Raw genomic sequence first — 26304 nt, forward strand, 5'->3', positions numbered from 1 at the left:
CATGCAGCCGTCATACCGCTCAGGAAGGAGACTCGTTCTGTCTCTTAGAGATGAACGTACTTTGGTGCGAAAAGTGCAAATCAATCCCAGAACAACAGCAAAGGACCTTGTGAAGATGCTGGAAAAACAGAGACAAAAGTATATATATCCACAGTAAAACGACTCCTATATCAACATAACCTGAATGGACACTCAGCAAGGAAGAAGCCACTGCTCAAAAACCGCCAGAAAAAAAGCCAGACTACGGTTTGCAACTGCACATGGGGACAAAGATCGTTCTTTTTGGAGAAATGTCCTCTGGTCTGATGAAACAAAAATTGAACTGTTTGGCCATAATTGCCATCGTTATGTTTGGAGGAGAAAGTGGAGGCTAGCAAGGCGAAGAACACCATCCCAATTGTGAAGCACGGGGGTGACAGCATCATGTTGTGGAGGTGCTTTGCTCCAGGAGGGACTGGTGCACTTCACAAAATAGATGGCATCATGATGGAGGAAAATGATGTGGATATATTGAAGCAACATCTCAAGAAATCAGTCAGGAAGTTTCAGCTTGGTCGCAAATGGGTCTTTCAAATAGACAATGACCCCAAGCATACTTCCAAAGTTGTAGCAAAATGGCTTAAGGACAACAAAGTCAAGTTATTGGAGTGGCCATCACAAAGCCCTGACCTCAATCCTATAGAAAATGAGTGGGCAGAACTGAAAAAGCATGTGCGAGCAAGGAGGCCTACAAACCTGACTCAGTTACACCAGCATTGTCAGGAGGAATGGGCCAAAATTCACCCAACTTATTGTGGGTAGCGTGTGGAAGGCTACCCGGAACATTTGCCCCAAGTTAAACAATTTAAAGGCAATGCTACCAAATACTAATTGAGTGTATGTAAACTTCTGACCCACTGGGAATGTGATGAAAGAAATAAAAGCTGAAAGAAATCATTCTCTCTACTATTATTCTGACATTTCACATTCTTAAAATAAAGTGGTGATCCTAACTGACCTAAGACACGGAATTATTACTAGGATTAAATGTCAGGAATTGTGAAAAACTGAGTTTAAATGTATATGGCTAAGGTGTATGTAAACTTCCGACTTCAACTGTATGTAATAGCTAGCTAGTACTTGCAACAGTATATTATATTAGGGGTTTTAACCGGTTCAGGGAACAGAACCAAAAAACGGAAAATAACGTAATTTTCACAGGAACAGAAACAGAGCAATGTATTTTGCCTGTTGATGTGTATTACCTGCTTTATAATGTGTATTACTGTGTTCATAATGTATATTACCGTGTTTATAATGTTTGTTGCTGTGTTTGTGTATTACCGTGTTTATGTGTATTTCTGTGATTGTAATGTGTATTACCGTAATTCCACCACTAGAGGGCTAATCATTACGGAAGTGTATATATGCCAAAAAATCTATTTGTAAACCAAATTGGAAAATTTGGCACATAATATCAGTTAAATACAGATATATACTCACATAATTGTTTCAGATGCGCTATTAACATTTATTTTTTACAAAGTCTTTCCACGAGTGATTAATGTGCGCATAATCTATGACAAAATTAAAATGCAAAAATCCGTTCCCCTTTCAATTGCTACCACGGCGGTTATGCATGTGCTTCTCATATTTTTATTTATTTTAGAAGCATTTAAATTTGGGCCAGTCCATGTAAGCCAATTTCTGCAAGTGTAAAGGGTAACTATAATTTTGATGTTTTGGATGGTCAGTTCTTACATCCATAGCTCAGTCTATGAATTTGAGAGTGTGTACATTTCTCCAGCTTCATCCCTCAGATGTTTACCAAAAAAAGTGACCGCTTTGTTGTTGTTGGAATCCCAGATTGCTTGTTTAATTAAAGTACAATATTATTATGGTATGAAAAAGCTGTTTGCTGAGTAATACGTCCACAGTCACAAAGGAAGTGTATGTAGATCCACATGTTTTTAATCAATGCTCAACATTTCACCATGAAAATCATATTTTATGAAACACAGGAAAATGGTAAGACTTTGATCTTCAATACTTTGGTCTTGTTTATTCAGCAGCTTCTTTTCCCTGTAAGAAGAAATATAGAATATAATGGATCAGTAATAATAATTAACCTGATAAGTATATGGATAGACTTGGATAGAACAATATTATGAACACTTGGAAAGAACACTGTATAATGGAACAAGCATTTTAAGGCTCAGTCCTCAGCTTGGATTTTCAACTTTTAAGTACCAGCTTAGTTTGAAATAATCATATTTTTTTGCCCTACTTGACATGTTCTTCTTAGAGATCTTCGAAACAGTTGAGTGAGTGTAAAAGGTCAGTATTGACCTCTGAGAAGACTGAATCATAGGTGGTGTTGATGTGGTCATATCTGAACATGAATCAGGTATAGGTTTAGCAGCAGTTCTGTACCTTTCCAGAGTCACGGGTCTTGGCTCTGAGCTTGTTGACCTGAGTCTCAGCGATGTCAGCACGCTCCTCAGCCTCCTCCAGCTCATGCTGAACCTTCCTGAACTTAGACATGTGCTGGTTTGCTGCTTCCTCCTGGGTGAGATAAAGAGAGGGAGAGCAGAACATCAGCATTCATTATATAACTTTTTCTAAAGATAAATATGTTTTCGAATGTATGCTTTCAGAGTATTTGACTAAGTCTGTGACTCACCGCTTCCTCAGCGTGCCTCTTGTAGGCCTTCACTTTCATCTGCAGCTTATCTACCAGGTCCTGAAGTCTGCCAACATTCTTCTTATCCTCCTCAGTCTGTGGGAGAAGATCAAAGAATCAATGTCACAATAGTTATATACACAAACCTATCTGTGTTAGTGTCAAGTGTGTAAAGAATGCACTTTCTCTTACCTGGTAAGTGAGCTCCTTGACTCTGCGCTCATACTTGCGAACTCCCTTTACAGCGTCTACACCTCTTCTCTGCTCGGCCTCCACCTCAGTCTCGAGCTCACGCACCTTTGTGAAAAAAATAAACGTAGGCATTTGTTTGAGCTGGTGAAATCAGATGTAACGAATCTTTGTAACACAGGTAATCTTCTACCTAGTCAAGGAGGCACAATTGTTGTCTGTTCCTTTTCACAATTTTTATTGAAGTAGTCTGTTATTATAACAACTTTTCATTATCTCGGTCAGTGGTTCCCAAAGTGGAATTTATATTTAAAATGTTATGAATATTGATAGCAACAGCAGATTAAACTAACAGGGATCTGTGGAAAATGTGTCCAATACAATTTAATAATATTAACCCACAATTGATGTTCTTAACCCTTAGATAGACAACATGGGCCTGGGAGGCTCACGGTGATATTGGTATCCACAGTACTCCATCACTGATCATTTTTTCCCAAGTCAATTCTTCTTGTATTTGTAATATACTGTATATTACTATTTATACATTTTGGCATGTATTTAACAGTGTATAGTTCAGTACCCGTATGGCCTCTAGAGGCCGACACTCGCCTGTTTTAATGTTGTGAGGTTGCTTCCACCACAGATAGCACGAGCTCCCCATGGTAGAAACATTGACTATGGCAGTTAAGAGACGTTTGCCAAGTAAGTCAAAAGCGAGACAGAAGCACCGACATAAATTCATTTTGAAGGTAAGTGGGAAAGTACCATATTAATGACAGTAATGTTTCCGGAGTATGTACAAATATTTGTTAAGATGTTATGTTGTATTTTCACGTTTTTCTGAACGTTTTTCTGAAAATCTGCTAACCGTCAAGCTAATTTAGACTTCTAGCTGGTAGCCCCACATAGCAACGCTAGCTTCCCTAGCAACAGCCTTTTTGCAGCAGATTGAATGAGTCAAGTTGCAAGCGATCTAGAGAGAGAGAAATTAAACAATGTAACTAGATGAAGCCTAACAAATTATTACAATGAGATGGATTGGGTGCATGTACAGTATATTATACCGTGTGTTGATATTTATTGAGAATTGTTATTTATTATTATCATGAATGAAATGGCAGTTTAGAAGAAGTCTGCCAGGACAATTGTACAAGCTTGAACGAAGCAACTAGATAAATACATTTGTATATCTTTATTTTAAGGTCTTGGCTGCAATTCTTCTCAACTTCACTAAAGTGAGTTGCAAAAGTTGCAAAAATCAGTGAAGCTGGAGACCCATATCTCCCTCACTAACTTTAAGCACCAGCAGCTCACAGATCACTGCACCTGTACATAGCCCATCTGTAAATAACCCATCCAACTTCCTCATCCGCAAACTGTTATTTTTTTATTTTATTTTTTTGCTCCTTTGCACCCCAGTATCTCTACTTGCACATTCATCTTTTGCACATCTATCACTCCAGTGTTTAATTGCTAAATTGTAATTATTTTGCCACTATGGCCTATTTATTGCCTACCTTCCTTATCTTGCCTTATTTTCACACACTGTATATAGACTTTTTCTCTATTGTGTTATTGACTGTATGTTTGTTTATTCCATGTGTAACTCTGTGTTGTTGTTTGTGTCGCACTGCTTTGCTTTATCTTGGCCAGGTCACCAATGTAAATGAGAACTTGTTCTCAACTAGCCTACCCGGTTAAATAAAGGTGAAATATATATATTTTTTAAAGTGTAACATATTCCCCAAAATGTTGATTTTGAACATAAATGCATCCTGAATTAAGCTTTTAAAACTGCTACATTTTCTCACCGCCACATGGCAAATGTGTAGAATTTCAAGAAATTAGCTCTAAAATTACCAAATGTTATTTCTGTCCAAAGGCAAAATGAATAGAGTAGCTGAACATTTGTTTTAAATCTGCAAAATGTTGTTTTTGGTGCCAAAAGGTGACTTTAAAAAAAATTCCCAGGGGCCGTGCACTGGAGAAGTCGTAGCAAATCCAAAGATGAAGACTTGTAGACAATCCCATTGCGACCTTAGCTAGCTAAGCTCATGCGCAGAAACACATCATCGGGTCTAACAGTTGTGCTGAACAGCACATGTTCATGGAGTCAAAAGCACTCCTTCGGTAGATAATTATTTTTGATTAAATTTAAAACGTGTCAGTTTGTTACTTTCACTAGGTTGTAGTAATGACCGTTTCAGCTACTTAAAGTTAGACTCAATTATCTTAAGACATTGGCTCGAATCTAGGTCTTGCCTTTAGATTTCAAGGAAATTAACAACCAAGGATGAATTTTTCACTTCTCCCATAGACATCTCAAACCCTGGTCTGGTCTGAATCGCAAGCATTCCCGGAAGTCTTGCAATTTTGCACCTTTGGGTTTAGAAACACTGTGGTAAAACTACCTGGATGCTATTTTTACTGAACTCTTAAGTAGGAATTGTATTCTGATAATATGAGGGGGTCCCTAATGAATTTTCTATCACAAAAGGGGTCCCGTTTCAAAAAGTTTGGAGACCCTTGATTGAGGTGGTTTAGGGTGGCAGGTATCCTAGCAGTTAAATGTTGCTAGTTCAAATATCTGAGCCTTCAACGTGAAAAAAATGTGTTGATGTCCAAGGCACTTAACCCTAATTTGCACCTATCCGGTGTATATGACAATAAAACATATGTTTTAATTGAGAGAGAGAGTCTCCTGTGTAATTTTATATGATCAAATACATGTCCAGCGATCAGTCCTTCAATCCTCCCTGATCCACCCTGCTGATAACTCACCCTGGACTCCAGTTTCTGGAGCTGCTTCTTGCCTCCCTTCATGGCCAGATTCTCAGCCTCATCCAGGCGGTGCTGCAGGTCCTTGACTGTGACCTCCAGGTTCTTCTTCATCCTCTCCAGGTGAGAGCTGGTGTCCTGCTCCTTCTTCAGCTCCTCAGCCATCATGGCCGCCTGGAATGGTAGTTTGTTTAATTTATGCACCAATCATAACATCCCTCTGACATCTTTACTGCGGTTAACCAGCCCAGCTACCATTTCCCTTGAGGACAAATCAAATTGATGTAATTCAAGTACTCACGTCAGTGATGGCCTTCTTGGCCTTTTCCTCTGCATTCCTGGCCTCCTGGACGATGTCGTCCACCTCTCCCTGCACCTGTACGAGATCAGTCTCCAGCTTCTTTTTGGTGTTCAGAAGGCTGGTGTTCTGAAGGAGGAAACAAGACGATTTGTTTGACTCTCAAGATAACTTACAAGTCACAAGGCTGAAATTCTGAAAATCTAAAAGCAAGAACTGCCGAATTCCAGGTGTGTGTAAACGGTAAGCTTGGTTGAGTTTCATTAGAAATGGCATTTGACCAATACCTGGGAGTGCAGCAGTCCAACACGCTCGCTGGCATCTACCAGCTCAGTCTCAGCCACTTTGCGGCCTCTCTCTGTCTGCTCCAGAGCAACTCTCAGCTCCTCGATTTCAGCCACCATCAGACCGTTTCTGCGCTCCACCATGGCTGCCTGCTCCTTCATGTCCTCTGCAGCGCGGACGGCATCATCAAGGTGCAATTGGGCATCCTGGGATTCACAATGACATAGGTTCATTAGGACTTGTGGAAGTAGGGGTGATAGGATGGGTGAAGGAAATGTTAATTGGGAAGAATTTACTCAATATCCCTACCGTTCTACAGTATATAGTTCAATGTATTCAATTTATCTGTTCTATTCTTTTCTACAGATTCACAAACAAATACCTCTCCATGCTCAGGTGTTTGAACCTGATGTCCCAGTCCCTTTACCTTGAGCTGTCCCTGGACGTTCCTCAGCTGTTTCTGGGCCTCAGCGGCCTGCCTGTTGGAGTGGCTCAGCTGGATCTCCATCTCGTTCAGGTCTCCCTCCATCTTCTTCTTCACCCTTAGGGCATCATTCCTGCTCCTGACCTCAGAGTCCAGGGTGCTCTGCATGGAGTCAACCACCCTCTGGCTGTTCCTCTTGATCTGCTCCATCTCCTCATCCTTCTCAGCGATCTTCCTGTCCACCTCACCCTTGATCTGGTTCAGCTCCAGCTGCACACGCAGAATCTTGGATTCCTCGTGCTCCAGTGTTCCCTGGACAAACAGAAGCAGTCAGGCCAATTGTGTTCAATATATTTGGATGTAGGAATTAAATATATATGACCACAATAATCTCCAGTACAGGGATCATTGGACTGTAACTGGTGTTGGCTAGTGTAACACTGCTTTTCCATCAAACAGCTGTAGTTTGTACCTCTGCCTCCTCCAGAGCGGTCTGGATCTCAGACTTCTCTGTCTCCACGGTCTTCTTGGCCTTCTCCAGCTCATGGATGCTCTTGCCAGTCTCTCCGATCTGCTCAGTCAGGTCAGAGATCTCCTCTACACACACACACACACACACACACACACAGGAGCAGTTTAGACTTGGGAGATTTTCAGTGGATATGTCGATGTACTGAAGTTAACATTGAATCATAGTAACCGTTAATGAATTAACAGCACTTCATATGGTCTTGCAAATCTAATTGCCCTCCACATCCTTTGGTTGTTCAAAGGAATAGTGATCACAGGTTAAAAAATATATATATTTTGATCTGTACATGAAAACTCTGAAATGGTCTAATAGTAGTTTTCATGATTGCAGTTCCCTCCATTTTCAAAACACTAGTCAAACATGAGCCAAATAGAATTGCTGTCAAATGCTCACGTTGCAGGTTCTTGTTCTCTCTCTTCAGAGTCTCCAGATGATCCAGAGCCTCCTCGTAGGAGTTCTTCATCTTGAAGAGTTCAGTGCTCATAGAGCGAGCCTCCTTCTGAGCTCCTTCCAGCTCTGCCTGACCTTCCTCATACTTCTGCTTCCACTCTGCCAGAACCTAGGGGAATCCATGGTATTTTCATCAGAAGTCATTGATGAAGAGTTTTGAATTATAAATATGCTACAATTATACTACAATTAATCATATAGCAGACAGTAAATATCAGCCTATGGTGAGGTTTATTCATTTTCACCTTGTCAAAGTTCCTCTGCTTCTTGTCGAGGTTGGCGGCCAATGCGTTGGCTCTCTCAACATCAATCATGAGGTCCTCCACCTCTCCCTGCAGCCTCTGCTTGGTCTTCTCCAGGGAGGCGCACTTGGAGTTGGTCGCCTCAATGGTCTCCTCGGCCTCCTGAAGACGCTGGGCCAGCTTCTTCCTGTTGGACAACAGAGGGAGGTTTAATGAGCTGAAACAAATGTTACAATACATGTTGATGTAACATTTTCTCAGAGCCCCCTACCACCCTCACCATCAATACCCTATATTCCCTTATCTCACCTCATTTGCTCACATTGTATATAGACTTATTTTTCTACTGTATTATTGACTGTATGTTTGTTTTACTCCATGTGTAACTCTGTGTTGTTATATGTGTCGAACTGCTTTGCTTTATCTTTGCCAGGTCACAGTTGTAAATGAGAACTTGTTCTCAACTTGCCTACCTGGTTAAATAAAGGTGCATTTTTTTGTTTTAAATATAAATAAATGTTTTAGTTTTTGCTGTTCCATGCGACTCACTTGGCCTCCTCCAGCTCCTCTGTGCGCTGGATGGCATCAGTTTCATACTTAGTCCTCCACTGAGCCACCTCACTGTTGGCCTTGGACATGCCGCGTTGCAGCTCTGCCTTGGCCTCCTGCTCCTCCTCAAACTGCTCCCTCAGGAGGTCACAGTCATGGCGGGCAGACTGGACACCGTGGGCCAGTGCGTTTTTAGCCTGTGAGAGAGAAATACAAAGAGAGATTGGAGAGAGTCAAACAAATTATAGTAGAACTCTCTGAGGGTGGTGTCATCACCATGTATATGAAGATATGTCTTTAAACCAGAGTTCTCCAACTGGTGGGGTGCGATTTTAGTTGGCCCCTCAAGTTTTCTGAATAAAATAATATTTTGGCGGGGGGGGGACCATAAAAGACTGTAAAAACACCAACAAATCGGCTCCAAGTGATTTTAATTTTGGAAATCTGTTCCAAAGTATTCCCATGCACAACAGACAGATATATGTGATCAGAGGCGTCATACCCATAGGGGGCACAGGGGCACGTGCCCCTTCAGATTTGGCATGTTGTTTCTCTTTAATACTACTAGCCACCTTGCAATTTTATGAAGTTGACTTTAGTCAGCCCCGATACTGTAGGTTCCCAAAATCCCAACCTCATAACCTGCTACCAAGAAGCCATTTTAGGCTATCAATCAAGGTAGAGTGGCTAGCTTGTCTAACTATCTTAGCTGACATGCTTGCTGGAAAGGCTGGTAGACTTAAGAAAAGCAAGCAATAACTAAATGTTCTGAATGAGTCTCAAATTCCTTTCAATCTTTTACCCAGATTATAGCAGAGATAAAGAGAAGCATATTTAGTTTCTTTAAAATAAAAAGAACCACCAGTCTGGAAGATACAGACAGCTGAAGAGGTATGCTTATTTATGTTGAAAAACAGACATTTTTTTTTTACATTGAATTAAGTATAAAGATTATGGCTATAGATAGCACGAAAAGCTGTTTCAGGTGTTTAAAAAAGAAAATCTCCAACTTCAGGACGGGGGCCTACCCCCCCCCCAGGACCGCACCCCCAGCCACCATCACGTACTTTGTGACCCATCAGATTTTTGTTTTGGGTGCATGACGTCCCTGTATGTGATCGCATACATGCAAGGTTTGAAATTACAATGTTTTAGTCAAATATTATATATGGTTGTGCTTCTTCCGTTAAATTGGCAGTCTACAAATTATATGTAATTATGTCCGGACCATCCACTCCAGAAAAAAAATCAGCACATGGCTGAATCAAGTTGAAGATCCTTGCTCTAAACTCTGGGGTCGGTGGAGTCCATTTTGGGTCCCTTACCTTGACCTCTTCCTCAATCAGCCTCTTCAGCTCCTCCACCTGCTGGGTGAAGGCCTGTTTTCCTCTGGTCAGCTGAGACACCAGGGCTTCCTTCTCCTCCAGCTGGCGGCCAAACTCACCTGCAGGGATAGAGAGATATCTTGTTAATTAATGACGTCTCTGTTTTCTAAGATTGAAAATGTATTTTAATGTATCATAGGGAATGTTGTTTGGTGGTGAATAGTACAATAGAAACTATGTGGACCAGTGGAGGCTCCTCAGAAGAGGAAGGGGAGGATCATCCTCCTCGGTGAAATTACATTGACTTCAATACAAAAACAAGGAGGCTCATGGTTCTCACCCCCTTCCAGATACTTACACAGTAATAATGACGATATACTGCAACCTGTCATAGCTCTTGCAGCATGAACTGACATGTTGTCCACTCAATCAAAGGACCAGAGAATGAATCTAGTACAGAAAGCATATGCTACATCTAGGTAGCACTGCAGTGCATAAAATGTGGTGAGTAGTTGACTCAAAGAGAGAGAAAGAACATAGTTTAACATATACATTTCTTTAAAAATGAAGGGGAAGCAAGAAAGAGAGAGAGATGTATTTATTTTACTTTCACTTAGCGAGCAAATGCAGCTAGCTAGTTTAGCCTACTCAAACACCCGGCTCAAACAGAGACAGATGCTAGGTTAGTTAGCTGTCTGTGGCTATCCAACAATATAACTCTTCCAAGCCAAGGTAAGCTTTTGGTTTTATTAATTTATTGCCAGTGGGATCCACTGCGTAACTGCTAAACTGCTTGCTGACTGTACTGCATTGTTGTAGCGGGTTTACTAAAGCGTTAGTTCCCGTAGCTACGTTGACTAGCTATGGCGTTAGCTAATATGGTGACATCGATGTAGGCTGTGTGTAGCGGTTAGTGGTTATGCTATGATGAATTTTTTTTTGCCTGATCACAGACAACTGATGTGTTTTGCACTGAAGTCCAGAAGGGAAAAGGTGAGACGAGGAGAGCACGTAGATGCGAGAAGGAATTATACAACGAGCAAAATGATAATGCTGTTTGTATGTGGCTTTTATGAAAGTGAACTGTGTTTGCGTGTGATTAGGGTATTATTCATTCCGTCGAATCTGTTGAAAACCTTTCTTAAACGGAAGCAAATGGAACAAAATTAGGATAAACATACCTGTCCAATAGAAACTCTTGTTTGCAACTGTTGGACTATTGATTACAACCTAAATCAGCTAGATGCAGGCAAGAGTGTGCAAGGCGGTATTGAATGTGTCAGGGTCTCTCACCTCGATTACTCAAATTTTTCTCTCGACCTGTGCACATACATTGTAAACTGTCATTCATAGGCTAGGTTGTAGCAACCTCATGATGGGTATATGGAACATTTTGAGTATCATGTAGTACTCTAAACCTATCGATGTTACATTGAGCTGGGTGAATCGGATATGAAAGAGTCATCCAATATGCTGTAATGAAATAAGGCCAAGCTCCTAAAAAAAATATGACCGTCCTCCTTCATCTTAAACATCACCGACCGGCACTAATGTGGACTATGGACATAAATCCCCAACACATTTTATTGTTTTCTACTGAAGTAAAGTATTAGTTTGTTGTTCATTGCTGATGGTACCATTTTCTGTCAGGAGTCTGGCCCTCTGTCCGCTGATGTCGTTGACCTGGCGAACATTCTCATCATTCTTAGTCTTCAGCTCGCTCAGCTGGTCCTCAAGAGTACGGCACATCTTCTCCAGATTGCCCTGTTAGTGAAGCATGTACCATCATTACTTTATATATGTGACTCCTGTCAACTTCAGTTCACTTGAATGGTAATGTAGTTGACCATCCTCAACACTGCTTGACCAAAACATTACTACTCACCTTAGCCTTGGCGACAGCCTCCATGTTGCTGGAGAGGTCATCAATCTCCATCTTGTACTCGCTCTTCTCCTTCTCCAGCTTCTGCTTGACGCGCTGCAGGTTGTCGATCTGCTCCCCGAGCTCAGCCACACTGTCGGCCTGCTTCTTACGCAGAGCGGCGGCTGTGGCCTCATGCTGCAGCGTGGACTCTTCAAGATCACGACGCAGCTTCTGGAACTCAGCCTCACGCTTCTTGTTCATCTCAATCTGAGCAGCAGTGGCGCCTCCGGCCTCCTCCAACCTCTCGCTGATCTCCTCAAGTTCCCTGGAGAGATCGGCCCTCTGCTTCTCAACCTTAGCCCTGGCAGCACGCTCAGCCTCAATTTCCTCCTCCAGCTCCTCAATACGGGCCTAGAACAGGGGGCAGGAGCAGGGGGATGAACACTACAATACAGTTGAAACAATCGAACCTCACAAAGTAATAATAGTATGTATATTTTGCATTAATGTGTTAATACAAAGACAGTTAATATTTTCAGTAGACAGTGTCCAATGCAGGAACCAAACTACCATTTTGAAGCACCGTCTTTACAACGGTAAGAAGCACTAGCAAGAAGCACCACCTTCCAACCTATTCAGCCATTAGAATCTACCGGGAAAAATGTGTGCTACCAGAATAATGTTTTTCAAGTCTGTTTTTCTGTTCTGGAGCTTTTAACCTGGGTGAGTCTGGAGCTTAGATCCCTAGATGTACTATACCTGGAGTTCCTTGATCTTCTTCTGCAGCTGAGCTCCCAGAGACTGTTCATCCTCAATCTTGCTGAGGAGCTGGGTGGTCTCAAACTCTTTCCTGAGAAACACAAATTCGCCAATTACAGAGTTAGTTTTGGTTCGATAGTGTAAAGGGAGAGTATTATACCATTCACATTGCTTTTAAAGGTATACTTCAGCATTTTGGCAATAAAGCCCTGTTTCTACTTCCCCAGAGTCAGATGAACTTGTGGATACCATTTTTATGTCTCTGCATCCAGTATGAAGGAAGTTAGATGTAGTTTTGCGAGTCAATGCTTACTAGCATGCTAGCAGTTACCATAGAATTCCAGTCATTGCGCTAACAGTTAGCAACTTCAAACTGCATGCAGAGACATAAAAATTGTATTCACAAGTTCATCTGGGGAAGTAGATAAAGGGCTTCCAAAATCCTGAAGTATTCCTTTAAGAATCACATGTATACGCTGATTCGCAATTACAATAATTAGCCAAAAACAACCATTATAGCGGATAATACTGTAGTCATTTGTTTGTGTTTACTTCTTGATTTTCTCATCAGCTTGCTGCTTGTCATTCTCCAGGTCCATTATGGACTCCTGGGCCAGTTTCAGATCTCCCTCCAGCTTTCTCTTGGCTCTCTCAAGATCCATACGGAGCTTCTTCTCTTGCTCCAAAGAACCCTCAAGCTAGAAGATAAAGACACATATATTGTTCAAATCTAAATAACTGAAGATAATATCATGGCCAAAATGTCAAACTCCACTCACGTCGTCCACTTGCTGTTCCAGCTTGGTCTTGGCCTTGGTCAGAGTGTTGACTTTGTCCTCCTCTGCCTGCAGGTCATCCAGTGTCTGCTGGTGGGCCTCTTGGAGTGCTTTCTTCTCCTTGGTCAGCTTGGCAACACTCTCATCCATAGACGCCATCTCCTCTGTCAGGTTTTTAACCTGTAAATGGCCACAACATAATTACTTCACTATAAAGGGGAGATTTAGTTTGTTATATTATTGCATTCATTTCATTTAGATTAGAACTGCATCAACAATTACTGTACTATAGATTCAACACTAAATGGCAGTGTTCACCATGCCAGTGTACTGAATGGAAGTCATAAGTAGGGGGAGCAGTACTTGCAATGATTGTTGGGGAGTACAACGTAACTGAAATTCCACTATTGTTCCTTTATTTTTCCTACACCCCCAGTACAACTTGAATTCCATTTCTGTTAAGCTATGTTTTGAGTTGATTATTGTTTAGATTATTGTTTGGTTAGAGTGTCTATGGTAAGACACAAGACCTTGTTTTCAGTGGCGTGCTTCTCCTTCTCCACTTTGGCCAGGGTGAGCTCCAGGTCATCAATGTCCTTCTTCAGCTCAGAGCACTCATCCTCCAGCTTCCTCTTCTTGGCAGTCAACTCAGCATTGATCTCCTCCTCATCCTCCAGCCTCTCGGTCGTCTCTTTGAGTTTTGCCTCCAGCTGGATCTTGCTCTTGATGAGCCCCTCACACCTTTCCTCAGCATCGTTCAAACTCTCTCCTTCCTGGTTTCAGAAAAGGAGAAAATATCAGCGGCCTAACTTTGTGTATGAAAATATAGACTTAATTAAGTCAAATAGGTCGGACCAAATCATGAAATATATAAATAACATGGGCAATAACAGTGTTCATGTGTTTTTGTGTCTGTAAATGTGCCCTTATGAAGGTCGTTGCTGACTCACAGATGCGACTTGGAGTGCCAGGTCATTCTTCTCCTGCATCAGGGCCACCAATTTCTCCTCCATTTGCTTCTTTGTGGACAGAGCCTTGGCCAGGTCTGCTGTCATCTTCTCATAGTTCTCCTTCATGTTGGCCAGCTCCTTCTCAGTCTCAGCGCTCTGCAGCAGGGGCTTGATCTTGAAGTACAACTTCATCCATGGCCAGGTTTTCACATTCATGAATGAGCGGATGTTGTACTGGATGGTAAAGATGGAATCTCTGGTCGAACCGAAAATATAGAGTGGCATGGTGAGTGACTAGTTTTGATTTACATTTGGTTGAGTTGTCAACTAACGTGAATTCAACGTGAAATCAGCAAAACATTTCACCATGTGTTAGTTTAAAAGTTGGGTGAAAAAAATATTAAATTCCCTAAGGTTAATGATATTTTTGAAATCCATGTTTTTTCAATATCATCACATTGAATTTTCTGGTTGAAATGACGTAGATGTAACGTAATTCAACCAGTTTTTTGCCTATTGGGATGCTGAAAAAAGTGACTTTCTGGGAGTCGAAGAACAACAAAACCTCTGCCCCTTTTTGTTTACAGCTGAGGAATCGGTGTAGGGAAATGTAACCCCACTCATAGACAGCTCTCTAGATGCAACAACTGACAGTCATGCTAAGCTCATGAGGAATTTTATGTTCTTCAAGAATGAATGGATAAATATCACAAATGTATATGACAATTGAACAGCCAAATCCCAAACTGCAACTATAAAGCTAGAATCCTTAGTTGCTACATCCATTTCTGGACTAAATGAATTAACCCAAAAGCTTTAGTAGAACATTATAAGATGTACTTTCTCATTCTGAACAACTCACAGCACATACAGTATGTAATCATAATACATTAGATACAGGTGGTTGACAGAAAGCTTTGCCAAGATGTCTACTATTCCTCACCTCCTCTCCATCATCTTGGTGAACTCTCTCCTCATGAGGAATCCACGGCTGAGAGCCTGGACCATGCCGACCAGAGTGGCCAGCTTCTCATCTCTCATCTCCTCCAGGACACCCAGCAGACCGGCTTTGAAGAACACCTGAGACACATGGTCAATGGAACCACAGATGGTGACAGATAGAAAGGATTGAATGAAAAGAGGGGAACAACACCACAAGAATTATTTAAACAACATTAACTTTGCAACGGTTACAAACATACCATGGGATAGGTTGTTTCTAAGTTGTTAGTTATTGTACAGTTGTAGATTAATAATGTACACAGATATCTACAACCATACCAATGTAACACAATGCACACGAAAATTAGTTTAGTTTCTATACTTGTGATGCATGAATTTGAAGAAAAACACTACAATGTTTTTCCACCTTGTCCATTAGTTAACTGAAGAAGATAGAAGAAAATAATGGATATACCAACTGAAGAGATTTTAAATGATCATTGAAGTAGTTCTTTGACAGGAAGTGCCCGTGCTCAGGTCTGTTCAACGCTGGTCCGAACAATCGGATTCCACGCTTCAAGATTGCTTCGATCACGTGGACCGGGATATGTTCCGCATAGCGTCGGACAATAACATTGATGAATACGCTGATTCGGTGAGCGAGTTTTTTAGCATGTGCCCACACCGTCTATTAAAACATTCCCCAACCAGAAACCGGGGATTTATGGCAGCATTCATACAAAACTGAAAGCGCGAACCACTGCTTTTAATCAGGGCAAGGTGCCCAGAAACATGACCGAATACAAACAGCGTAGCTATTCCCTCCGCAAGGCAATCAAACAAGCTAAGCATCGGTATAGAGACAAAGTAGAGTCGCAATTCAACGGCTCAGACACGAGAGGTATGTGGCAGGGTCTACAGTCAATTACGAACTACAAACGGAAAACCAGCCCCGTCGCGGACCACGATGTCTGGCTCCCAGACATACTAAACAACTTCTTTGCTCGCTTTGAGGACAACACATTGCCACTGACACGGCCCGCTACCTAAAACCTGCAGGCTCTCCTTCACTGCAGCCAACTTGAGTAAAACATTTAAACTTGTTAACCCTCGCAAGGCTGCCAGCCCAGACGGCATCGCCAGCCACGTCCTCAGAGCATGCGCAGACCAGCTGGCTGGTGTGTTTATGGACATATTCAATCAATCCTTATCCCAGTCTGCTGTTCCCACATCCTTCAAGAGGGCCACCATTGTTCCTGTTCCCAAGAATTCTAAGGTAACTGAGCTAAATGACTATTGCCCGTAGCGCTCACTTCCATCATCATCAAGTGCTTTGAGAGACTAGTCAAGGACCATATCACCTCCACCCTACCTCCACACTACCTGACACCCTAGACCCACTCCAATTTGCTTACCGCCCCAATAGGTCCACAGACGACGCAATCGCAATCACACTGCACACTGCCCTAACCCATCTGGACAAGAGGAATACCTATGTAAGAATGCTGTTCATCGACTACAGCTCAGCATTTAACACCATAGTACTCTCCAAACTCGTCATTAAGCTCGAGACCCTGGGTCTCGACCCCGCCCTGTGCAACTGGGTCCTGGACTTCCTGACGGGCCGCCCCCAGGTGGTGAGGGTAAGTAACAACATCTCCACCCCGCTGATCCTCAACACTGGGGCCCCACAAGGGTGCGTTCTCAGCCCTCTCCTGTACTCCCTGTTCACCCATGACTGCATGGCCATGCACGCCTCCAACTCAATAATCAAGTTTGCAGACGACACTACAGTGGTAGGCTTGATTACCAACAACGACGAGACGGCCTACAGGGAGGAGGTGAGGGCCCTCGGAGTGTGGTGTCAGGAAAATAACCTCACACTCAATGTCAACAAAACAAAGGAGATGATCGTGGACTTCAGGAAACAGCAGAGGGAGCAGCCCCCTATCCATATCGACGGGACAGTAGTGGAGAAGGTGGAAAGTTTTAAGTTCCTCGGCATATACATCACGGACAAACTGAGATGGTCCACCCACACAGACAGCGTGGTGAAGAAGGCGCAGCGGCGCCTCTTCAACCTCAGGAGGCTGAAGAAATTCGGCTTGTCACCAAAAACACACAAACTTTTACAGATGCACAATCGAGAGCATCCTGTCGGGCTGTATCACCGCCTGATACGGCAACTGCTCCGCCCACAACCGCAAGGCTCTCCAGAGGGTAGTGAGGTCTGCACAACGCATCACCGGAGGCAAACTACCTGCCCTCCAGGACACCTACACCACCCGATGTCACAGGAAGGCCAAAAAGATCATCAAGGACAACAACCACCCGAGACACTGCCTGTTCACCCCGCTGTCATCCAGAAGGCGAGGTCAGTACAGGTGCATCAAAGCGGGGACCGAGAGACTGAAAAATAGCTTCTATCTCAAGGCCATCAGACTGTTAAACAGCCATCACTAACATTAAGTGGCTGCTGCCAACATACTGACTCATCTCTAGCCACTTTAATAATGAAAAATTGATGTACTAAATGTATCACTAGCCACTGCCACTTTATATAATGTTTACATACCCTACATTACTCATCTCACATTTATATACTGTACTCTATACCATCTACTGCATCTTGCCAATGCTGTTCGGCCATCGCTCATTCATATATTTTTGTGTACATATTCTTATTCATTCCTTTACACTTGTGTGTATAAGGTAGTTGTTGTGAATTTGTTAGGTTAGATTACTTGTTAGATAATACTGCATGGTCGGAACTAGAAGCACAAGCATTTCGCTACACTCGCATTAACATCTGCTAACCATGTGTATGTGACAAATAAAGTTTGATTTGATTAATTTGATTTGACTAACCTTGGTGTGTCCAAACTTGTAATCCTCGTGATTCACATCAATGGAACCAAGCAGCTTCTCAGAAGCCTTCTTGTTGTCCATGAACTGGCCCTCAGGGATGACACTGGCATTCAGTACTTTGTACCTGAATGAGGAGAAATGTGTAACATATGTCAAGTTGTTTTTGTTTGGTTATATTACGTAAAAGGTAAGCATATTCTGATGCTTGGAAAACCCTTGGAGCAGATATTTCTGTGGTTGTGTATGTATGTGTGTGTGTCAGTGTCTGTGTATGTGTGTGCATGTACCTCTGCTTGAAATCAGCATAGATGATTCTGCTGGGGAAGCCCTTTCTGCAGATCCTGATACCCTCCAGTACACCATTACACCTGAGCTGGTGGATAACCAGGAAGTTCTCCATCAGACCTGGTAAAACAAACCAAGTCTATTTTAATACTAATAAACAGGTTAAAGATTGGGATTGTTAAGATTTGTCACGTCCTGACCAGTATAAGGGGTTATTGGTTATTGTAGTTTGGTCAGGACGTGGCAGGGGGTATTTGTTTTATGTGGTTTGGGGTTTAATGGGATATGTATTTATGTAAGTGGAGTGTTTGATTTATGTGGTCCGGGGTTTTTGGGTAATGTTCTTGTTTTGTATTTCTATGTTTTTCTATGTTGTGTATTTCTTTGTGTTGGCCTGGTATGGCTCTCAATCAGGAACAGCTGTACATCGTTGTTGCTGATTGAGAGTCATACTTAGGTAGCCCTGTTTCACCTGTCCCTTTGTGGGAAGTTGTTGTTGTACTGCTGTGTGTTAGCCTGCAACACTGGTCGTTCGATCTTGTTTTGTTTGTTACGTGTTCTAATAAAGTTAAGATGAGCACTCAACCCACGGCGCCTTGGTCCATTACGTACGACGACCTTTACAAGGTTACTGATACTGTAATGATAAGATGACATATTTAACTCAATATTTCTTGTACCTGGAGTCTTTGACTCGTTGGGGATCAGGCAGCGCACAAAGTGAGGATGAGTGCTCCTCAAGTTGGTCATCAGCTTATGTAAGTTCTCCTGTAGGAGGGTTACAAACCATTTTCTCAGACATACTGTAGTTTATGATAATTGCACCTTTTGAAGGACTAAATATGCAGATTTCAAAAGCTCACCCTGAACTGGGAGGACACAGTCTGCATGGAACCACCCTTCTTCTTGCCTCCTTTCTTGGTTGTATCTGTTAAAATGGGGAAAAATAAAAGATAACTAGAAAAGTACATTTCCTAGAGTGGGTGGAATAAATAGAATAATAGTAATAAGAGTATGTAAGAAATCTAGAGTGGTCTTGTCTTCAGCAAGCACACTAATTATAAACCAGAGAATCTCTGGTTAACTTCACACTTATCTAGAGGCAAATGCTGCCAATGAGATTATGTTAAATAAGACCTACTGCATGATTAAATTAACCAAGTCTATGAGTAAATCAACCCAGTAATAAACGTTGAGAAATTGTGATATATTCAAAGACTTTAAAGAAAATTGTAACTAGTGCTTAATTAAATCATTTGACGTGATGCTAGTCTTACCCTCAGGTGGGGCAGCAGGATACAGGGCAGCCAAAATTTTGACTCCTGACTTCCCGTACAGTTGACAAACTGAGTCGTTCAGGGGGTCCTTGTTCTTCTCCAGCCAGCCAGTGATGTTGTAGTCCACAGTACCGGCGTAGTGCACCAGGGAGAAGTGGGCCTCTGCCTTGCCTTTGGCAGGCTTGGGCTTCTCAAACGCCTGTGTTTTGCCAAGATGCTGGGAGTACAGCTTGTCCTTGAAGGTAGTGTCTGAAGACTTTGGGAACATGCACTCCTCTTCAAGGATGGAGAAGATGCCCAATGGCTTTATGAAAGAGATATATATCAAATTAGTGATATTAACATTTAGGATCGCATTAATTCCTTTAGTAAACATGCTATTATAGGATTATATTAATTTAGAGGCACATAATAGGAAACATATTGAGTTTTCAACAGTCAGATGTGTTGTGCCACTGTGATAATGTCTCACACAGCGAACCCTATTAGCTTTGCTGTTGCAGTCTATTATATTCCTCACACAGACAGTTTACCTTCTCAATAAGCTCAATGCAGGCAGCCAAGTCCATGCCGAAGTCAATGAAGGCCCAGACGATTCCCTCCTTCTTGTACTCCTCTTGCTCCAGGACGAACATGGTGTGGTTGAAAAACTGTTGCAGTTTCTCATTGGTGAAGTTGATGCACAGCTGCTCCATGCTGTTATACTGTTGATGGAGTTTTAAAAGGGATAATTTCATCATACAAGGCTGTAATCCATCTCAATCACAACTAATTGTCTTGTTCTGGTCTCATACTCACATCAAAGATCTCAAACCCGGCAATGTCAAGCACACCGATATAGAACTGCCTTGGATTCTTGGTGTCCAACATCTCATTGATACGGATGACCATCCACAAGAACATCCTCTCATAGATGGACTTGGCCAGAGCCATGACTGAGTTATTAACCTGCAATGATAATACCCCAAATTAATATATGAGATATTGACCATGTCCAGTGATAAGGTGATGATATATTTGGGAAAACAACAACACTATTAAAAAGAAAGCAATGCACTCCTCCCCAAAATAATTGCTTTGTTTGGCTGCCTTACCTGAGGCACAGTCTGTCCCTTGGTCACATACTCGTTGCCGACCTTCACTCTGGGGTAGCACAGAGCCTTCAACATCTCAGCTGAGTTCAGGCCCAGCAGGTAGCCGATTTTATCAGCCACTGAAGGGGAAAAAAACAACAGATTCAGGTACACAAGATCGCTTTGTGGGTTAGGTTTTGATTCACCCACATCCATCATTTCAAATCATTTGTGGAGGTTGTGATTTGTTCTCCAAAAATTATCTCCTGCCTGACTTTCATGTGGCACTGTCTGTCTTAGGTGTTCTATTTCTATGTTGGAGACTGGGAATGGTCTACATATTGTATATTTATAAGTGGGACTCACCCTCTGTGCCGTCTGGCTCGGCCTGCTCCTCACGCTGCTTCTGCTTGAATTTTAAGTTGCCATGGTGCACTACAGCTCCTGTCAGCTTGTAGATGCCAATCTTCTCATCATTAGTGAAGCCCAGGATTGTAATGGCATCCTGGCATTAAAGAGGAAGTACAACAGTGATGAACTGAACGGTACTTCGCTCAGTTACTCTACAGTTCTGTGCTGCTTACTGCAGAACAAATGGGATGGATAGATTTGACTCTTGGCCAACACATTAGTAGATGGCAACACAAAAGGAGTTTTACGCAGTTCCACAGGGCACTTAGTGGTGCTCTCTTGTGGATGTATTAAATGTATGTGCCTCAAGGCAAAGTGTGAAGGCATGAAGAGTAACTTTACGTTCATGCTTAACTAACACAAGGCAATTAGAATCAAACAAAAAACACATGAAAATTCTCAGCTGCCACCAAGTTGGAATTTCACAGTACATTCAGTGTGTTTCGTGGCCTTACCCATTCCCTATCTAGAGTTTGGTTAACCCTTTGTTTGACTTACATCTGTGGCATCCAGCTCTTCCTTGTCGTTGATGCTGGCCACAGCGATCTGACCCTGGCTGCACATGGGGAAGTCGTAAGGGTTGGTGGTTATGAGCGCCATTTCTGTGGGCAACGAAGAACACCTTGTCAGTTAAATCTCTTAGATTTCTGCTGTCCTACCTTTACAGTATCTCTCCCTCCTTTACTCAACAGATGGACTCAATGATACATGTAGTATATAATAAAAAGCATAAAGAGGGGACTGAGACTTGTGGACTAGTGCATCACAGTGCATTACTTTATAGATATTTCCCAAAGACCTGACCCATGTCTAGACGCCTTGTTACCTTGGATGTAATCATTGTAATAGCATTGTTAGTGCGGGCTATGAATATTTTAAATAAATTCCACAGATGGGGTGGGAATAATTTCCCATGAACCTCTACTTTTCCGTACCAACTATCTCAGGTTTGTGGCCTGTCATCATCTGGAAGAAGATGTGGTAGCCTCTCTCATCGGGCAGCTGGAAGGACACTCTGGACTTCTCCAGCAGGTCTGAGGTTGAAAGAGAGAGAGAGATTATAATATTAGATTAAATTTGATGATATGATCTCCCCAAAAAAATCTGTGTGAATTTAGGAAAGCATTGAGAAATAATCAAAACCAACTCACAGGTCTCAATGTCAGCTTTAGCCAGTTTACCACCTTGGAAGTGAATCCTGATGAATTTACCCTATAGTAGAGCATGGGGATTAAAAATAGGTCAACAAATTAATCTAAACTTTTACTTTGATAGACCAATTTAAATGTTACAGCTTGTTGGACATCTATTCATATAACAATAGGGAACTACTTATTTACATTTTCCCAATATAAGTTAACTTCCACAGTATGCCCTTTATACTTACAAAGCGAGACGAGTTGTCGTTCCTCACTGTCTTGGCATTACCATAAGCCTCCAGCAGAGGGTTAGCTGCAATGATCTGATCCTCAAGAGACCCCTGATTGAGACAAACACAAGTTGCTCAGAAACTGGAAAAGCACATTTTTCTCGAATGATCACTTTTCTTGAAACACGATTCAACCAAACTGAAATAAAAAGGCAAACATAAGACCAACCTACCTGCATTTTGCTGGGGTCTACTTCCTTCTTCTTCTCTCCACCAGACACTGCAATGGTGGCGAAGTACTGGATGACACGCTTGGTGTTGACAGTCTTTCCTGCACCGGATTCTCCACTGGTTTATGTGACAGAGAATGAGGGGTTTTAGTTACATGTTTGAGTGTCAGATTGGCTTTCACTAAGAAATAGCATAGAAAAATAAACTGTTAACCTGTGTTCTGACACAAGTATTTAACAAATAATACTTCTCATCGACTCGTTATTACACATAGCCTAATGCTCTAATCCATTCATAATGTCATGTATTTCATCACACCAAGTGCCCAAACGTATTACAATAGAAACACTTTCTCAAGTGACATTTTAGTAAACAACTTACGTAATCAGGACGGACTGGTTCTCCTTATCTGGAACCAGAAAACGCATTGCTTATCATACTCAAGCAACATTATGGGGACATTATTTAATTCATAGCATCATCATGAATTTCAATTTGGAACATTTTCCATTCAAGGGTAGTGAAATGAGATATTCCCAGCAAACTGTTCTAACCTAGACTAGAAAACAGTAGATACTTCTCTAAAGCATATTTTAATGTCCATCTATCCATCCAACCATCCATCCTTCATCCATCCATCCATCCAACCAACTGTCCATCCATCCATTTATCCATCCATGAGAGCTCGTACCAATCAGCATGAACTGAAAGGCGTTGTCAGAGACGGAGAAGATATGGGGTGGAGCCTCCATCCTCTTCTTCCCTCTGTAGGCGTTGACAACCTCTGCGTCGTACACTGGGAGCCATTTGTAGGGGTTCACCGTGGCACAGAAGAGCCCAGAGTAGGTCTGGATGAAAGAATAATTAAATTAGGGGATTAGTAAAGTCAGATTGACATTTACCTGGATTTATGTGAGGATGTGGGTGTACTTTGGTATACTGATGTGGGTCTACTGTATTGATATGTTTTGGTTTATACCATTTAATTATGTCTAGTACTGTATGTATGTATTTATTATGTTCATGTATGTGAGTGTTTGTATGTGCAGGTTTCTTACATAGATCATCCATGCAGCATAACGCTCTTTGAGGTTATACAACACAGAGGCTTCATTCAGGTAGGTCATCATGGCCATGTCCTCAATCTTGTCGTACTTAGGGGGGTTCATCTCATAGATGTCTGCATCTTTGAACTCTTTTCCTTCCTGAAACAGTCAGAAACCTAGATTACACGCAGATCAAACTGGACATGACAGAATGCTTTCTGCTCATTAAATACAAGTTTAATCATTTAAAAAATGTATATCCACATTTAATCCAACTACTTAGTTATCACCCACTGACACATAACTGGAGATTCTTGACTAGTCAATAACAAACATTATTTTCCATTTTAAATAGCTGTGTTAAAGATGATGTGTTTGAAGGTTCAATTCTGCCTACAAAAAAACAAGAAATCCTTCATAATATTTATTTTGTTAAAGATTTTATATTGAAATGTTGATGATTTTTTCAGAAATTGAGTAATTACACAAACTTTAATACTTTCACATCAGACTTACCTCCTTAGTGCCGTCAGGTTTCGTGACTGTTACAGTACACTTCCCGTCGGCCCTGGCAGTGACTAAACCCTTAAGGTACAGCTCCACCTTGTCTGCCACATAGCAGGCGTTCTTTGAATCAAATGGTGCGGCTTGTGCCTCCATCCTCTCCTTCTCAGACTTCCGAAGGTATATGGCAGCTTTGCCGTAGATTTGCATCTCCGCGTCCGTACTCATGGTGACGGATAACTAGGAAAGAGATGAAACAAGGAACATGATTGAATCTGTGGTGCTTCCTCCCCAGTCAACAGAGTTAGGTGAGCGGTATCTCTAACAGAATATTCTCATCACTTTTTATGTGAAGACTCAAACCATGTCTCACCTTCTTTTCCCCTCCTACAGATGAATGTGTACTTCTTAGAGGACCCTGTGAAACATAAGGTGTTGTGAAAACACACAAGTCTAAACCAGTGGAGGCTGCTGAGGGGAGGAGGGCTCATAGTAATGACTGGAGCGTAGCAAATGGAATGACATCAAACACCTGGAAACCATGTGTTTTATGTATTTGAATCCATTCTACCTTTTCCTCTCCAGTCACTACCACAAGCCCATCCTCCCCAATTAAGGTACCACCATCCTCCTGTGGTCCAAAGCCTCATCATTTTGTCCTCGAAAGGCTAGAAAGCATTTATCTCAATCATTACAGCCATGTCCAATTCAACTACAGGTGCAACTCGTGACTTTCATTTTCCTAGGGGCAACTCACTTTATTTTTATTAAAATGAATACCACTGAAAACCCAGTTACATTCTAGACCAATTTACAAACAACACCAAAAATGAAAGTTACAGATTTAAAGTAAAACATTTAACGTAAAATAAATGTACCATTGTAAACCAATGCCATTTGATTGCATATTGTCAAATCTTACATACAAGAGACATGCAGAATTAAATTCAAACAGTGCAGTTAGCTACTGCCTCAGATGCTGAGTGCAAAGATGAGACAAATGTAAAAATCTAAAGAGGTGGAGAGGTCTTACCACAGAAGAAGAAGGTATCTGACTTATGGATGCTGGGGCCTCAGCCTCCTTATATCTGGTTGGAAGTGCTAACCAAGCAAAAGTTAATTATGGACCACTCTGGGAAAGGAAATGAATTGGATGAGAGACCTGTTTATTTCTGTGTATCACTAGCACCTCCCACTTCCAGGAGCACCACACTCCATTACTTTTTAATGTCATATTTGTCTCTGAAGCGAGATTTGATTACTAATAGTTATAACAATATCAAAAGTTTGATTTATCAAATTGATTCCAGTATTACTACCACTGACCCTCAAATACTGTAATGGGGTGAGTCCATGTTGCCAAACCACCACTAAAATAGTTTTCATTAAATCTAATCTGACCTTATTTAGTTCCATTTTAGTGGCATTAATCCTCATCAAAAACTTGATATATATGTTCACCTGTTATTTATATTATTTAGCTTGTAAACACATCTGAACTGTCTCCTCACCTCATGCTTGTGATGGAGTTGGCCGTTACCTCGTGCTTTGCTTAGTTTGATTTATCACCCTGGTGGAACCATATTAAATGAATATTTAAAAGCTAGAACGAAAACATTTCTATATCAGCTTTTAAATCTAATGTGTAGTTTTTATCTACATTATGATCTATTGAAGATTCTGGAGGCGCTTTTATTTGTCTCACATTTCAGTTGGCTAAAACGGTCCAGTAGAATTCTTATGACTTACACAACACCATACCAGTATTTCAATAATCTTATCCACTCATATTGCTGACAGCGATATAGCTGCCTCAAACTTTTATAACACTCTGAAGTTCACCGCTTAGCAGCTGAGCTGGCTTCAGTAAAACTGTTATGAAATGAATAGCGAATAGTTACAATAAAGTAACAGATTCCTTTACATTTACATTACATTTCAATCAATCCTTTACATAACAGTTTATATAACTTTTAGAAAAGACAGCTCTAGCCACTTGTAGAGAAATTATTTTAAGCAGTTGAGCAAGTTCTTTTATCAAGTCAGGCATTTCACATTCTTCAATGTTGATCACATCTTTTCTGATTTCAAACCTTTGCATTCAAATTGTTGTTAAAATGCTATTTGTGTATAATATGGTGCAGCTAAATTAATGTTCAATAGGGTGAAACCTTACAGAACGTTCAGATAGAAATGTATTGTGAAGAACAGA

The 26304-nt window shown here is 41.5% G+C and overlaps 1 protein-coding gene across 1 annotated transcript; it reads right to left on the reverse strand.

The window, feature by feature from the left end:
* Positions 1–1928: 1928 nt before the first annotated feature.
* On the reverse strand, positions 1929–24492 carry LOC115147685 (myosin heavy chain, fast skeletal muscle-like). Its single transcript, XM_029689984.1, has 40 exons — positions 24466–24492; positions 24105–24332; positions 23601–23747; positions 23234–23390; positions 22924–22951; positions 22545–22659; positions 22330–22422; positions 22094–22154; positions 21878–21976; positions 21441–21544; positions 20898–21036; positions 20553–20671; positions 20257–20406; positions 19992–20162; positions 19459–19762; positions 19045–19109; positions 18862–18949; positions 18184–18301; positions 17897–18020; positions 15030–15166; positions 14087–14342; positions 13667–13909; positions 13140–13316; positions 12913–13058; positions 12361–12451; positions 11623–12012; positions 11375–11501; positions 9738–9856; positions 8413–8609; positions 7867–8050; positions 7565–7730; positions 7112–7236; positions 6643–6951; positions 6218–6421; positions 5934–6059; positions 5636–5806; positions 2855–2959; positions 2663–2758; positions 2413–2544; positions 1929–2061 (listed from the first exon to the last, which is right to left on the reverse strand). Exons 2-40 carry the CDS (start codon positions 24318–24320, stop codon positions 2041–2043), a joined length of 5820 nt encoding a protein of 1939 aa, XP_029545844.1. The 5' UTR covers positions 24321–24332; positions 24466–24492; the 3' UTR covers positions 1929–2040.
* Positions 24493–26304: the final 1812 nt, after the last annotated feature.

This window comes from Salmo trutta, chromosome 14 (genome assembly GCF_901001165.1).
Source record: "Salmo trutta chromosome 14, fSalTru1.1, whole genome shotgun sequence".
Lineage (NCBI taxonomy): Eukaryota > Metazoa > Chordata > Actinopteri > Salmoniformes > Salmonidae > Salmo > Salmo trutta.